The sequence below is a fragment of the Balaenoptera ricei genome, chromosome 1 (genome assembly GCF_028023285.1).
Source record: "Balaenoptera ricei isolate mBalRic1 chromosome 1, mBalRic1.hap2, whole genome shotgun sequence".
In the NCBI taxonomy this organism is placed as follows: domain Eukaryota; kingdom Metazoa; phylum Chordata; class Mammalia; order Artiodactyla; family Balaenopteridae; genus Balaenoptera; species Balaenoptera ricei.
This window is the reverse complement of record NC_082639.1, coordinates 163536515-163553473: the sequence shown is the minus strand read 5'-3', so window position 1 is coordinate 163553473 and position 16959 is coordinate 163536515. Positions and strand designations below refer to the sequence as shown.

The 16959-nt window shown below is 37.0% G+C and overlaps 1 protein-coding gene across 1 annotated transcript in view; it reads left to right on the top strand.

The window, feature by feature from the left end:
• Positions 1 to 16959, top strand: part of PLD5 (phospholipase D family member 5) — a 473589-nt gene that overhangs the window by 186553 nt on the left and 270077 nt on the right. Inside the window, exon 2 of the mRNA XM_059905181.1 lies at positions 13218 to 13354. Coding sequence (XP_059761164.1) covers positions 13218 to 13354 — 137 coding nt within the window. The remainder of the gene's footprint in view (positions 1 to 13217; positions 13355 to 16959) is intronic.

Genomic DNA, 16959 nt, shown 5'->3' with positions numbered 1-16959 from the left:
GTCCCAGAAGTCTCTGAGACTGTCCTCAATTCTTTTCATTCTTTTTTCTTTATCCTGCTCTGCAGTAGTTATTTCCACTATTTTATCTTCCCGGTCACTTATCTGTTCTTCTGCCTCAGTTATTCTGCTATTGATTCCTTCTTGAGAATTTTTAATTTCATGTATTGTGTTGTTCATCATTGTCTGTTTGCTCCTTATTTCTTCTAAGCCCTTGTTAAACATTTCTTGTATTTTCTCCATTCTATTTCCATGATTTTAGATCATCTTTACTATCATTATTCTGAATTCTTTTTCAGGTAGACTGCCTATTTCCTCTTCATTTGTTTGGTGTGGTGGGTTTTTACCTTTCTCCTTCATCTGCTGCATATTTCTCTGTCTTCTCATTTTGCTTAACTTGCTGTGTTTGGGGTCTCCTTTTCACAGGCTGCAGGTTCGTAGTTCCCGTTGTTTTTGGTGTCTGCCCCCAGTGGGTATGGTTGGTTCAGTGGGTTGTGTAGGCTTCCTGGTGGAGAAGACTTGTGCCTCTGTTCTGGTGGATGAGGCTGGATCTTTTCTTTCTGGTGGGCAGGATCGCATACAGTGGTGTGTTTTGGGGTGTCTGTGAACTTAGTATGATTTTAGGCAGCCTCTCTGCTAATGCATGGTGTTTTGTCCTTGCTAGTTGTTTGGCTTGGGGTACCCATCACTGGAGCTTGCTGGTCGTTGAGTGGAGCTGGGTCTTAGCATTGAGGCAGAGATCTCTGGTAGAGCTCTCAGCGATTGATATTATGTGGGGCCAGGAGGTCTCTGGTGGACCAGTGCCCTAAATTCGGCTCTCCCTCTCAGAGGCTCTGGCCTTTCACCCAGCCGGAGCACCAAGACCCTGTCAGCCACACGGCTCAGAAAAACAGGGAGAAAAAAAAGAAAGAAAGAGAAGAAAATAGAATAAAGTTATTAAAATAAAAAATTTAAGAAATATATTATTAAAATTAAAAAGTAATTAAAAAAAGTAGAGAGCCACCAAACCAATAAGCAAATCCACCAATGATAACAAGTAGAAAAACTAAACTAAGATAACCATATAAATCAGAAACTAGTCAGTTGCATACAGCAAACCCCAAGTCTACAGTTGCTCCCAATGTCCACCACCTCAATTTTGGGATTTTTTCTATTCAGGTGTTCCACAGATGCAGGGTACATCAAGTTTATTGTGGAGATTTAATCCACTGCTTCTGAGGCTGCATGGAGAAATTTCCCTTTCTCTTCTTTGTTCGCACAGCTCCTGGGGTTCAGCTTTGGGTTTGGCCCTGCCTCTGCATGTAGGTCACCCTGCGGCATCTGTTCTTTGCCCAGATAGGATGGGGTTAAAGGAGCAGCTGATTAGGGGGCTCTGGCTCACTCAGGCCGGTGGGAGGGAGGGGTATGGAAAGCGGGGCGAGCCTGTGGTGTCAGAGGCTGGCATGATGTTGCAACAGCCTGAGGCGTGCCGTGTGTTCTCCCAGGGAATTCGTCCCTGGATTACGGGACCCTGGCAGTGACAGGCTGCACAGGCTCCCAGGAGGGAACGTGTGGATAGTGACCTGTGCTTGCACACAGGCTTCTTGGTGGCTGCAGCAGTAACCTTCGCATTTCATTCCGGTCTCTGTGTCAGCGTTGATAGCCGCGGCTCATGCCTGTCTCTCGAGCTCATTTAGGCGCTGCTCTGAATCTCCTGTCCTTGCGCACCCCAAGACAATGGTCTCTTGCCTTTTAGGCATGTCCGGACTTAATCCCCGAGTCCCTCCTGGCTAGCTGTGGCACACTAGCCCCCGTCAGGCTGTGTTCACGCAGTGAACCCCAGTCCTCTCCCTGTGGTCTGACCTCCAAAGCCCGAGCCTCAGCTCCCAGCCCCTACCCACCCCAGCGGGCGAGCAGACAAGCCTCTCAGGCTGGTGAGTGCTGGTCGGCACTGAACCTCTATGCTGGAATCTCTACGCTTTGCCCTCTGCACCCCTGTTGCTGCACTCTCCTCTGTGGCTCCAAAGCTTCCCCCACTACTCACCCCCTGTCTCCACCAGTGAAAGGGCTTCCTAGTGTGTGGAAACTTTTCCTTCTTCACAGCTCCCTCCCAGAGTGCAGGTCCCATCCCTCTTCTTTTGTCTCTGTTTTTTCTTTTGCCCTACTAAGGTATGTGGTGAGTTCCTTGCCTTTTGGGAAGTCAGGTCTTCTGCCAGCGTTCAGTAGGTGTTCTGTAGGAGTTGTTCCACATGTAGATGTATTTCTGATGTATTTGTGGGGAGGAAGATGATCTCCACGTTTTACTCCTCTGCCATCTTGACGGTCCTCTACCTTGGTTTCTTATTTGACACATAGACTACATAAAGTTTTTTTGTTTCCAAATATTTGAGGTTTTACAGATATTTTTCTGTTATTGATTTCTAATTTAATTAAATTTGGACAGAGAACATACTTTGAATGCTTAAATTTTTTCTAACTTTATTGAGACTTGTTTTATAGCCCAGGTTACGATCTATTTTGGTAAGTGTTCAACCTGCTCTCAAATAAAATATATATTCTGCTATGTTTTTATGCATTGTTCTATAAATGTCAATTAGATCAAGTTTGTTGGTACTATTGTTCAAATCTTATATGTATATATTGATTTCCTATCTACTTGTATCCATTAATGAGAGAAGGGTTTTGACATCACTAAGGAGTTGAAGATTTGTTTATTTCTCTAGTAACTTTTATTTTATGCCTTTGAAGATCTCTTATTAGATGCATAAAACTTTAGCATTGTAGTCTTCTTGATAAATTTACCCCTTTACCACCATAAAGTGACTCTGATTATTGCATCTTCAACAAATTTGAATAATTTTTTGCTATTATATTTTTCAAATATTTTTCTGTCCCTTCTTCTCTTTTAGATACTCCAAGAACAAATATATTAGGCTGCATGAGTTGTTTTATAGCTCAGTGGTATTCTGTTCATTTTTCTTCTACTATTTTTTCACAGTGTTTTCATAGAGTTTACTAAACTCTTCTTATGTTGTGTCTAATCTGCTATTAATCCCATCCAATGTATTTCTCAATTCTAGAATTTTGTTTCGTTTTATTTTGGTTTCTTTTTTCAGAATATAACAGTGGCTAATATGGTCACATTTTCACCCTGGCTAAAAGAGTCTATAGACGCATGGGTAATCCACTCAAATACAAGTTTTAAAGTAGTAAACACATTTTGTCCAGTGGCTAGTTAGGCAGATTATGAGAGTTATCCAATGTAATATGGTTTTACATGGGCAATATATTTGTGCTAACCCAGTTTTCTCTTTTGAAAAACTATATGGTAGTAAGCTGTATACCATAGTAGTTAAAAGAGCATGGGCTGGAATTAAAATACCTAGATCTGAATTCTGGCTCTCCAAGTAACCTCAGTACTTTAATTTTTTATCATTGAATTGTGAACATTAAATGAGATAATATGTTTAGCTGTTCAGTTAGTTCCTCATACATAGTAAATTTTAAAGAAATGACTGGATTTTTTCTCATATACTTTAATATAATGCAGTGAGCAAAAACTGATTTAGGAAATTAATTGATATTTGGATATGGCTTGTTGTGCCTGAGTTTTGTCATATTTCCAAGCATACATTATAAAATATAGATTATAAACTTTGACTTTATTACTAGTGGATGAAATGTGCATCTTCATCTTATCATGAAATATATCTTTAAAATATTTTATATTTTTAATTGACATATAACATTATATTATTTTCAGGTATACAACATAATGATTCAGTATTTGTATATATTACAAAATGATCACCAAGGTAAATCTGCTTAGTACCTGACACCATACATAGTTACAAGTTTTTCTTTCTTGTGATGAGGACTTTTAAGATCTACTCTCTTAGCAATTTTAAAATATGCAGTACAGTATTATTAACTGTAGTCACCATGCTGTACATTACATCCCCATGGCTTACTTACTTTGTAACTGGATGTTTGTACCTTTTGACCTCCATCACCCATTTTGCCCACGCTCTGCTCCCCACCTCTGAAAACCACCAGTCTATTCTGTGTATCTATGAGCTTTGTTTTGTTTTGTTTCGGATTCCACATATAAGTACAATTATATAGTATTTGTCTTTCTCTGTCTAACTTATTTCACTTAACATAATGTGCTCCAGGTCCATTCATGTTGTCAGAAATGGCAAAATTTCATTCTTTCTTATGGCTGAAATATATGTATATTTTCTTTATCCCTTCATCTTTTGATGGACCCTTAGGTTGTAAATAATGCTGCAATGAATATGGGGGTTGCATATATCTTTTTGAGTTAGTGTTTTCATTTTCTTCAGATAAATACCCAGAAGTGGAACTGCTGGATCGTATGGCAGGTTTTTTTTAAAATTTTTTGAGAAATCTCCATACTGTTTTCATAGTGGCTGTACCAATTTACATTCCTGTCAACAGTGCCCAAGGGTTCCCTTTCCTTCACATCCTTAGCAACACTTGCTATTTCCTGTCTTTCTGATAATTGCCATTTTAACAGGTGTGAAGTGATATCCCATTATGGTTTTGACTTGCATTTCCCTGATGATTAGTGATGCTGAGCATCTTTTCATGTATCTATTGGCCATCTGTATGTCTTCTTTAAAAACATGTCTTTTCAGATCTTATGCTCATTTTTTTAATCAAATTGCTTTTTCTTTTGTGTTGTGTAAGTTCTTACGTATATTTTGGAGATTAACCCCTTATCAGATATATGATTTGCAAGTATTTTCTCCTATTCAGTAGATTGCCTTTTTATTTTGTTGATGGTTTTCTTTCCTGTTCAGAAGCTTAGTTTGATGCAGTCCCACTTGTTTATTTTTGCTTTTGTTGTCTTTGTTTTTGGTGTCAGATCCAAAAATCATTACCAAGACTGATGTCAAGGAGCTTACCACCTATGTTTCCTTCTAAGGATTTCATGGTTTCAGGTATTATGTTCAACTCTTTAATCCATTTTGAGTTAATATTTGTGTATGGTGTGAGATAGTAGTCCAGTTTCATTCTTTTACATATGGCTGCCCAATTTTCCCAAACTATTTATTGAAGAAACTGTCCTAACCCCCTTGTGTATTCTTGGCTCTTTTGTTGTATATTAATTGACCATATACATGTGGATTTATTTCTGGAATCTGTGTACTGGTCCATTGAGCTATGTGTCTGTTTTTATGTCAGTAGATACTGTTTTGATTAATACAGCTTTGTAATATAGTTTGAAATCAAGGAACGTGATGCTTCCATCTTTGTTCTTCTTTTTCAAGGTTATTTTGACTATTCAGCGTCTTTTGTGTTTCCTTACATATTTTAGGATTGTTTGTTCTGCTTCTGTGAAAAATGCCATTGCAATGTTGATAGAGATTGCATTCAATCTGTAGATTGCTTTGGGTGGTATGGACATTTTAAACAATATTCACTCTTCCATTCCATGAGCAGAGAATATCTTTACATTTTTTTGTGTCTTCCTCAATTCCTTTCATTAATGTCTTATACAGTATACCTCATTTTATTGTGCTTTACTTTGTTGTGCTTTGCAGATATTGTGTTTTTTACATATTAAAGATTTGTGGAAAGTTGGTCAGTGCTGTTTTTCCAACAGCATATACTTACTTCTTGCCTTTTGTCACTTTTGGTAATTCTTGCAACATTTCAAACTTTATATTGCTATTATATTTGTTATGGTGATCTGTGATCTTTGATGTTACTGTTGCAAAAAGATTATGACTCACTAATCAATCACCTTACTGGAGAGCTCAGATGATGATTAGAATTTTTAGCAATAAAGCATTTTAGTTAAGGTATGTACATTTTTAAGATATTATGCTATTGTGCACTTAATAGGCTACAATTATCTGTAAGCATAACTTTAATATGCACTGGGAAACCAAAAAAAATTGTGTGATTTGCTTTATTGTGATATTCACTTTACTGCAGTGGTCTGGAACTGAACCCACAATATCTCTGAGGTATGCCTGTGGTTTTCAGTTTACAGATTTATCATCTCCTTGATTAATATTATTCCTAGGTATTTTATTCTTTTTGATGCAATAGTAAATGTGATTGTTTTCTTAATTTCTCTATTTAATAGTTTGTTATTAGTGTATAGAAACACAGTAGGTTTTTGTATATTGGTTTTGTATCCTGCAACTTTACTGAATTTGCTTATTAAGTCTAACAGGTTTTTTTTGGTGGAATCTTCAGAGTTTCTATATCTAATATATTGCCATCTGCAAATGGTGAGAGTTTCAATTTTTCCTTTCTAATGTGTATGCCTCTATTTTTTTTTCTCACCTAAGTGCCCTGACTAGGACTTTCAATACTATGTTGAATAAAATTGGTGAGAATTGGCATCATTATTTTGTTCCTGATCTTAGAGAAAAAACTTTCAGCTTTTCACCATTGAGTATGTTAGCTGTGGGCTTGTCATGTATGGCCTTTATTATGTTGAGGTATGTTCCTTCTGTATCCACTTTGTTGAGTGTTTTTATTATAAATTGATGTTGAATTTTGTCAAGTGATGTTTTTACATCTATTGAGATGATCATATGATTTTTTTCTTCATTTTGTTAATGTGGCATATCACATTGACTTGCAGATGTTGAACCATCCTTGCATCCCTAGAATGAGTTCCATTTAATTATGGTGTATGATCTTTTAATGTATTGTTTTGTTTTTAAACATTTAATTTTATATTGGAGAATAGTCAATTAACAATGTTGTGATAGTTTCAGGTGCACAGCAAAGCATCTCAGCCATAGATAAACATGTATCCATTCTCCCCCAAACTCCCCTCCCATCCAGGCTGCACATAACATTGAGCAGAGTGCTATACCATAGATCCTTGTTGGTTATCCACTTTAAATATAGCAGTGTGTACATTAAGGTATTGTTGAATTTTGTTTGTTGATGTTTTGTTGAGGATTTTTGAATCTACGTTCATCAGGGATATTGGCCTATAATTTTCTTTTCTTGTGGTGTCCTTGTCTGGTTCTTGTATTAGAGTAATGCTGGCCTTGTAAAATGAGTTTTTGGTTTGAGAAGGATTCATATTCTTATTTGAATATTTGGCATAATTTACCAGTGAAGCTGTCTGGTCCTGGACTTTTGTTTTTTGGGAGGTTTTTGATTAGTAATCAATCACCTTACTAGTAATTAGTCTATTCACATTTTCTATTTTTCATGATTCTGTGTTACAAGTTTCCATTGCTTCTAGTTTGTCCAATTTGTTGGTGTATAATTGTTCATGTTAGTCTTACAATCCTTTGTATTTCTGTGGTGTTAGCTGTAATGTCGCCTCTTTCGTTTCTGATTTTATTTATTTGAACTTTCTCTCTTTTTTTTTCTCGGTGAGTATAGCTAAAGGTTTCTCAATTTTGTTTATCTTTTCAAAGAACCAACTCTTATTTTCATTGATCTTTTCTATTATCTTTTTAATCCCTATTTCGTTTATCAATATTTCTGCTTTGACCCTTGTTATTTCCTTCCTTCTACTAACTTTGAGTTCGTTTGTTCTTCTTCTAGTTTCTCAAGGTGTAAAGTTAGGTTGTATGTTTTTGTTTCTTGAGTTAAGTATTTATTGCCATGAACTTCCCTCTTACAAGTGCTTTTGCTGCATTCCATAATCTTTGGTATGTTGTATTTCCATTTTCATTATCTCAAGGTATTTTTTTAATTTCTCTTTTGATTTCTCCATTGACCCATTGGTTTTTCCATTCACTAGTGTGTTTTTTAATCTCCAAATATTTTTGAATTTTCCATTTTTCTTGTTATTGATTTTTAATTTCATACCATCATGCTCAGAAAAGATGTGTGATATGATTTCCATCTTCTTAAATTTATTAGGACTTGTTTTGTGTTGTAACATATGACCTATCCTGGAGAATGTTTCATGTGCACTTGAGATTTTTCCACTCTTTTTGTTGGGAACACCAAGTCTTCCTGGACCCATGCTGGGTTAGGGATTGTTCCACCTGCTCCTTTCAAGTGATTCTTTTCTAGTCCTCAGGTAGTTTCCTTATACACAAGGAGACCCTCTGAAGATTTCCACAACTCCTTCTATGTGAAGATCTCCTCTCATTAGTACTCTGTCCTGTGGACTCTAGCTGACTTGGCCTTTCTAAAATCCCAACTTTGTCTCCTCAACTTAGAGAGATTGAGTGTTTCCAGTGTTCCCCTTTTTGTGCCATGGTGTGGAAGCTCATTCAGTATGTTCTGATACTCAGTTGGGCACTCTGAGCTGGTGAGATACATTTGGGAGTTATTGGTATATATAGCCAGTGAAGACCTGGAAGTAAAATACCTCAGGAAGGGGTTACAGAGGGAAAAGAGAAAAATCCTAAGCTAGAACCCTAAGGAGCAACAAAATATATGTGGAGAGTTAAGTGATAATTCTTCTAAAGTGATTTTCAAAGCAAAGCCCTTAAGTACTTAGAGTTTAGAGTTTCTGATACTGTTCCAGAGTATGGCCATTACTTAGGAGTTGATAAGTCATTAGCTAAGATTACTTTGGATCTTCTGGGTATCCTGTTTTCTGGGCACATATCTAGGCACTCAGGATAGGAACACATCTAGAATCATAGGAAAGTCCTACAGACTCAGGAATGCCTTGTGTCCACAGCTTAGAGTCAAATGTCCAATCTTCATTTCTACACTAATGGACCACCATGAGAATTTGTGAACCAAAAACTAATAATAATAAAAAAATAACCATAGCTAAGTAGAAAAGGAAGTCAAGAAAAGAAAAAAAAGGAAAAATTTGGATCTAGAAAACAGATCTAGAGACTTGAGATTTTGAGACCTAGATTAAATCCCTGGACTGTCTCCAACCAACTGGTTGGGTCACCTTGGACAGCTCAGTAACTAAACGTCTTTGACTTAGTTTGCACATCTTTCACATGGAAGATAATTGTACTGGAACTCCCAGCTTTGTGGGCATTAAAATCTACATACATAAAAGTGGTTATTTTTTAGACTTTGCCATGATCTTGTTCAAAAAAACTAGTCATGGTAAATCAATGAAAAACAATATGAATAATTTTAATTTATGGTTAATTTTTGCATATTTACATTTTGCCTCTAGGTAAAAATTCCTTTTAAGAGCTTGTCAAATGGTATATAAGCCCCCAGTTGGAAACATAATACTTCTAATTTTAAAATTTAATATTCTTTCCTCATTTAGAGGTTATAAACCTCTTTTCTGTATTGAGATAAAATGTATTTGATAAGGATATGGTATTCAAATATTTTCAAAGTTAGCATAATTAGATTTATTTCTTGGCCAAGCAAATAATTCTTTTCAAAGTAGTTTCAGTGTAAAGTACAGTAAAAAGAACTGATTGACTGATACTAATAATAGCATTTTAAATATTGTTTTCTTTTAATAGGTTGAGTCATCAGTGAAGTTTAGGTTGTAATCATGTTTATGGGTTCTCTAAAACTTTGCTTCCCTTGATTCAATTCAATACAAACAGAAAAGTGTGTTTCAAATCAATTCCTGAATGATCTGAAATGATCTGTTAAGGATTTGAAAATGAATAAATCTCTTAGTAACCTGGAGTTTGGTCTCATTTACGAGACTCTTATGCTGTCATTTGAACAGAATCTTTCACTTTTGATGAGTTGGAAAATAAATGAGACTAAAGAAATTAGTGGTATGATCTCTTATTGTTATAGTACATTGTTTCAAGGAGACATTTGAAAATGAATATCAGAGTCAGAATTTCTCTTATTTGACAAACTAAAATGAAAATAATAAATGAAAATAAAATGAAAATAGTTCAATTGTTCATTTTAATAGAAGTTGATAATATAGAATTAAATCAATAGAAGCGAATAGAAATTTGTGAGGTTTATTACATCAAAGTACTTCAATAGCACACATATTAACTAGAATTCTTATTTACTGTTTTATCATAAAAATCAGAATAGAGGGAAAGGAATCAATGTTGTTATAGAGGAAGCATTTAGTATTAACTTCAGTAGGATTCATTCATTGAGTACCCACTATGTATCTGACATGGTGTATTCATGCTGCTCTCTCTAGGAGTCTTTCTGAGAAAATATTTAATTATATTGTCCTAGGTTAGAGGCTCTTCTGGACTGGATTAATTGAATATCATTACATTATTTCAAATCTCTCTAAAAGCTTTTTGTTTGTTTCTATTTATAATTTATATAGAGAAATGGATAAAATGGGGAAAATGTTTAATCTTTTTTTTTCTGTTATAAAATGAATGGCTTTGAAGGAAAGTTTTGTGAGTAAAGGAGATAATGATTTTTCATGCAATGAAATACTATACAACAACTTAAAACTATGCTTTAAAAGAATATTTAATATATTAAAACATGATTACATGCAAAAAGTGGAATGTAAAACTATATATAGCATGCTATAAATATTATCAGATTGTTATATAGGTAGATGTAATATAGGAAAGAACCAGAAGAAAATGTTAATGGCAGTTATGTCTGAGTGGGAATCTGGGTGATTTATTTTCTTTTTCATACTATATATTTTCTCAAAATAGTTAATAGCAGACATTTTCTGATTATACAAGTAATGAGTATCATTAAATAAATAAAAAGTAAAGGGCAGAAGACAGTTCATTCCAAAATTAAAAAATTTTTGTTTAAATAATTGTTTAAGCCCCTACAAAGAAAATAAATCACAAGATTTACATTTAGATTAATAGGGTGTATTTATCATGATCCCTTTAATGTTTGAAAATAAACTACTACAGGCAGGTGAATTTGAAGGATGAACATGTATTAAGCAGCATTTAGTAGAGATGACACTTTGATACGTCAAAGTGTGGCACCTGGACCAGGAGCATCAGCATATCCTGGGAACTTGTTATAAATGCACACTTTTGGGCCCCACCCCAGACCAGGGGATTTAGATGCATGCTTAAGTTTGAGAAATGCTGCTTTAGAGTTTTGGATTCTGAGACTGATATAGAACCATTTCTGAATTTTATCCTAGAAAACTTCCATCTCACATTTCTTTTCTCCCTTTTTGTCTTATTTCTTCCTCTCCTTCTCTGTCTCTGTCTCTCAGCCTCTCTCTTACACATAATTGCATTTTTTGTTGTATGTTTTTTGTTTATTCATATCTTTACCTTGTTTCCCCAAAATATTTGAGACAGCTTACAGAGATGCATATACTACGATATACTAACAACAGCAAACACTCATTTAGTGCTATTTATTTTTCAGGTACTGTTCTAAGTAATTTACATAAAGTATCTCATTTAAGTTAATTTTTAATAACAGCCCCATAAAGGCAGTTGTTGTTATTATTATTATGATGCCCATTTTACAGACAAGGAATCTAAAGCATAAAGACTAAATAACTTGCCCAAGTGCATACAACCAGTAAGTGGCAGAGTCCAGGCAATCTTGTTCCAAAGTCTGAGCCTTCAACTGGTTTACTGTGCTGCTTCTTAAAGATAAAATTACTGAAGAATTGGAGATGAATGCCAAGTAAAGGAGCAAGATTGCATAACCTATTCTGCAGAGTTTTACAGAGTTGGTAAGCATGGCCCATGAATTGCCTCTAGCTCCCACAAAGAGTGAAAAAGAATGAGCTATAAGATTTACAATCACCAAAGTGTGGAAATAAACCCATTTTCAGGAAGGTCACTGAGGTAAATACCTCTAGTTGCTCTCCATCCTGAGAAATATTCATTGTGATTTTCATTTCATTCATTCACTCTGTATTTGTTTATACAATAACTATCTCTTGAGCACCTTCTGTTTGTTAGGCTCTTTGCTCATTGCTTGTGGATGGAAACAATAAAACAATCCATGCCTTAGAGAAACCCAGAGCCTAGGGTTAAAGAACAATGGTGTATCTTCCTTGGGCTTTCCCCCACTTCCTCTCTGAGTGTGCCAGTCGGAGAAGAGCATAATGACAGGCAAGAATGGACTTGGAATAGGTTCTACTATGAGAGAAGACCTGAGGGAGGATGAGAAAACACTACAAGGGAACAACCATTTGATCTGTAGTGCCTGGTCACAGAGACAACATTATTTCCCAACTACGTCTTTCTCTGTAATCTGTAACCTGAGGCTGCCCCTGGACAAACTGGACTTTAGGAGGTTCCTTGATTCTTTGGAGACTATGCGGCTACAGGGATGAAGGGCAGGAGGGTGGTAGGAGGAGACAAAGCCAGCTGGTTGTAACAAAGCTCTGAAATTTGTGTGTGTGTGTGTGTGTGTGTACGCATGTGCACGCATGTCTGTGTATGTATGTATCCCATCACTAAGAAAGTGCTTCTGGCTGCCTGGTCAAAGGTCACCCTTACCCCTTCTGAAAATAGTTCCTAGAAGCTGCACAAAGACTTAAAAAAATTCTTCTTTCTCCTCTCCTCCGCATCCAGATTTACCTAATAAATTGAAAGCAGGCAAAATTATTTGTCCCAGTGGTCATGGCTTTGCCTAGTTAACGTGGCCTTATCTTATGCCACCTTTGACCGTGAACCCCTGGAGATAGGGATGTCTTGAATTCCAACACTTGGGCCTAAAGATAAGGACGTGATTTTCTTTGACCACCTGGAACTTGAGCTTGTGTTTCTAAGTGAAAACCATATCAAGAGTGTGAATGTTGGTTAAGATTTTATTCAGTGTTTTGAAATGAATGACGTTGCCTAATGACCCATGATGCTGGGATCTGATAGATTTAATTTTCTGATCAAAGTGCAGAATTCATACTGACCACAAGAGCATCTTTCCTGAAGTCATCACGCCATAAATATCTTAGAGGAAGATGAGATGGGAAAAGCAAGAAGATACAGAGTTTGAATGCAGTTTGCGTAGAGTTTGGAAAATGGTGGTAATAACAGGGGACAGAGAATAATTATTGAGCCACCCTGTGTTTCATTTTTAATTTGCAATAATGGGTCTTGTAGTGATCTTTTCTGGACTACCTTTGATTAGAAAGAAGAAGAGCAAATTCGTTTGAAAATCTTGATGCAGCACCTACATTATTTAATAGATTCTACATATTTGGCAGGGATTTGAAAGCTATGTTGAGGAATAAGCATAAAGGTCTTAGGCATTTCACCCAGAGAGCAGCCCTTCTCTGGCAGTGACAAAACTAATTATTCCCCAAAGGGTTTTGCCTGGAACTCTGAAAAGCTGCCGCATGTTGAGTTTCCTAAGCAAAAGCTGCTTTACTTACTTTTCTTTTTCTTCTTTCTCTCTTGCAGTCCCAGCAGAAGTGCATCGTGATCTTTGCACTGGTGTGCTGCTTTGCCATTCTCGTTGCATTGATATTTTCAGCCGTGGACATCATGGGAGAGGATGAGGATGGGCTCTCAGAAAAAAATTGTCAAAATAAATGTCGGTAAGAGGTAACAAACAAAAATTTAAAAATTCTCTTTTAGGGAGTGGGTGAGAAAGTCAAAGAGGGTCCTGGAGAGTGGAGAGAAAAATATCACAAACACACATGGTCACCCAAGTGCCCACTGGGTTAAACCGAGACATGACTCACTGTCCACTGATGCTCTTACTTTTATTTAGACCAAGGGAATAAAAATGAGTAATGATTTAATTCACTTTACAGTTTGGGCATATTCTGTACAAAGGAGTGGTTGACAAAATGAAATTTTGTAACAATCTGCATCCTGGACACGTCTGTGTATGAGGTTTTGATTTGTTCCATAATGAGCTTGGCACAAATGAAGGCCCCAATGGACAAAGGACACCGTGCTAGTTGTTATTTCAATTAGAAGTTAAACGCACATCTCAGGAAAAATTCCCACTTAAAATTAGGGATTAAATAAATAAGCATGTCTATGAGAAGACACAGGTCTCCTCAGTCTGTCCCAATTTAGCACAAAGTTTATTTTTAATCCAGAAATTACAACTACTTTACCATTATATTTCTGTATTTTTTTCTCTTCAAGTACATTAAATAACATTTCCCTAGGGTCACTTCTGACTGCAGAGCAGTCACAGCATGGTTTTATCCACATAAATCTCTTCATCCAACTCTTCCCTGAACCCTACTTTATTTTTTGAGGTTGGTAGGAGAATGTAGAAAAGTACCAAGAGGGGGCAGAGAAGTAAGAGGCTTATTTTTATGTACATGTTGCTGCAAAGCCAAAGTGAGGCCATAAAATTACAATGGTTATTATAAATTAGAGCTTATAATGAATTTTAAATGTTATTTTTCCCTTTGGAAAGCATTAGTCAAAGTGCCCCTCTCTTCTAGCTTAAAAGGTCAACCACAGCCTCGTAATGTATATGTGAGTTTTTATCCTGGATATTTTGCCTTGAGGGTTGAATGTCTGACAGAAAAAAAAAAAATCTGGAAAAGACAATTGAAATTTTGTTTTTTTTAACCCATGATACATTATAGCTTAATAACCAGGCAACAGTATTATACAGAACAAAGGATACAAGAGAGAAATCAGTATACATCTTAGATTTATTCCTTCATGTTAGATAGGTGTTCCTAAATATGTTTGTTTCCCAGACTGAATTTGGGAGAAAAATTATATTGGGATTATAAGGAAAGCAGTAGAAAAACAGCAGGTCGTCATCGTCTTCCTCCTGATCACTCCATCTGCATCAATACCTTGTGCTAATCCTGTTACCTGACAAACGTAAACATTCTGTGGGCAAGGGGCCAGTGACTCATACTTCCTCAGTAGAATGCCTCTGCCGCTCTCTCTCACCGCACCTGCAATGAAGACTGCTGAGTACTTTAAATGGCAAACCCCAGAACCTAGAAAGTAACTTTGTAAAGGTCAAACTATGATGACTTCCTTAAGACAAAATACCCAGGGCCTTTTAACAAACATTGCCAGACATTGGTAGTTTTCAACAAAAAAGTTGGGGGCCTTCGAATTATGCCTCTTTTCATTTTGGGGGAAGCTATAACTTAATCTAATTTTGATTTTTTAACTCATACAACTGGAATTTCGGTCTGGTTATTTCTTCTGTCTCAGTCAATAACTAAATCCTGATGACCCAACATTGCTTCTCCCTCCATCTAGAACATATTCTCCCAATTACCAACTATGCTCCTGCTTCCTTTCCCCTGAGTAGTTGGAATCACTACCCTGATTACTTTGTTGCACCCCTACATGCAACTGTCTTTTCCAGAACTTGCAGCCCCTCCAGATCTTCCTCTCTTCTACAGTCTCTTCCCCTATGTCTTGCATTTCTGTTCTCCTACATTCTCAGCCTTGTAATAGGCACATTTGTATATCTGCCCGGGTGGCATCTGGCTTTCTCCTAACATCCTGAGAAGCTTCTGCTTTTTCTCCTCTCTCCAAAGCACAGGGTGGAGGCAGGGCAACTGCAATTCCTTACACCCCAATCCAGTCCCAGTATCCAGTGGGACAGTCCATTGCCCCACCATCTTCCCTCAGTCATTCTCATTTTAATTTGACGAACTTTTCTTACATCAGCCACTGTCTCCTTATCACTATAGGCAACATTACCTTCTACCAGGACTCTCTCTCTCCTTCTTTTGTGCCTGGCTAATAGATCTTCCAGCCACCAGTCCCATCCCTTGCCACTGTCCTTAGTAACTGTAAAATTTACTTCCAGTACCCTAGCCTTACTGTTTTTAACCACCTCAGGTCAATAAATTTAATGTCCACTTTGCCTTTGCACCTGCTAGCAAACTACTCCACCTCCCAGGTAGCCTAATGTAGTGAAAGACCATGGACTTTGAAATTTGAAAGATCTGGATTCAAATCTATATTCTACCACTTACTGACTCTGTAAACTTGGGCAAGATATTAACATAATTATGTCATTCATCACCTTTTTGCAGAACAACAAAGGACTGAACAAGGAGTTACACCGTAGTTCATGAGACAAACATGGTGATTCTCTGTGGTCGAAAGTGCAGTGGGAAAGTCAGAGGAGGTTTGGGGGAGTGGCCTGACAGAGTGGAAAGAGGAAACCTGGCCTTGGACGCCACTCCACTCCTGATAAGTTATGAAAACTATTTTAGTTTTATTTCCCTTAAAAATGGTGTATTAAAAAAAAATCTCTCTCACAGGGTTTTATGAGGCTTCAGTAAGTCATATAAACCCATAACCAAGCTGCAGGAAACTCATAACAAGCAATATATAAATGTCAGTCCTCTCCCTGTCCCTTCCTAAGAGTGCAGAATCCCCCTTCTCTATTCACAGCTAGCTTCCTATTCCCCCCATTTTGGCACTCATCCTGAATCTACTCTTTATCTTGATTTTAGTTAGTCTTTAGTTCTGTGGAGGTAAACAAAGAGAACAAACATATGAGAATGAGCGAAGTAAACATGAAAACAGATGCTATTTATTCAGAGCTTGCTATGGCGAGTCAGTTCGCCTCAGTCATTTGTGTTTCAGCAGAGACTCAGAGGCAGGCAGAGGAGGGGGCAAGCTTCATAGTGGTGTGGCCTGACTGGAGGCCGTTGGCCTGGGGGAGCTGGAGGTGGGCTAACTAGAAGCAGGCATCCTACGTGATGGGTTAGGGGTACATATTTGGCTTTCTCTGGTTGGTCCTAAGTTGGAAGTAGGGACAAAAATTAGGGGAGCTGGCAGTTATTAAGTTATGGCCATTTTGGTTTCAGAAGTTATTGTTTAGCCTCCTGGATTATTACTAGAGATAGCAATCCTACTTCCTATAATTCTGACTTACAGCAGGCTGGGCTGGTTATTGTAGATAAGAAGTTGGTTTCCTGGGCAGGTTGCTGCAGGCTGTGACTCAGAGTTCTACTTTATATATATGTATATATGGACTGGCCATTACTGATTTGCATATATATATATATGCAAATCAGTATATATATATACTGATTATATATATATGGACTGGCCATTACTTATTTGCATATTCAGTCTCTCAGTTCCCTAAACCTCCTCCTATACTATCAGCCCCTTCTGTTGTAATTTTCTTTTTATCCATTTGCTAGGCCATGACCAGTGTGTCTGCGATACTTCCTGTAGC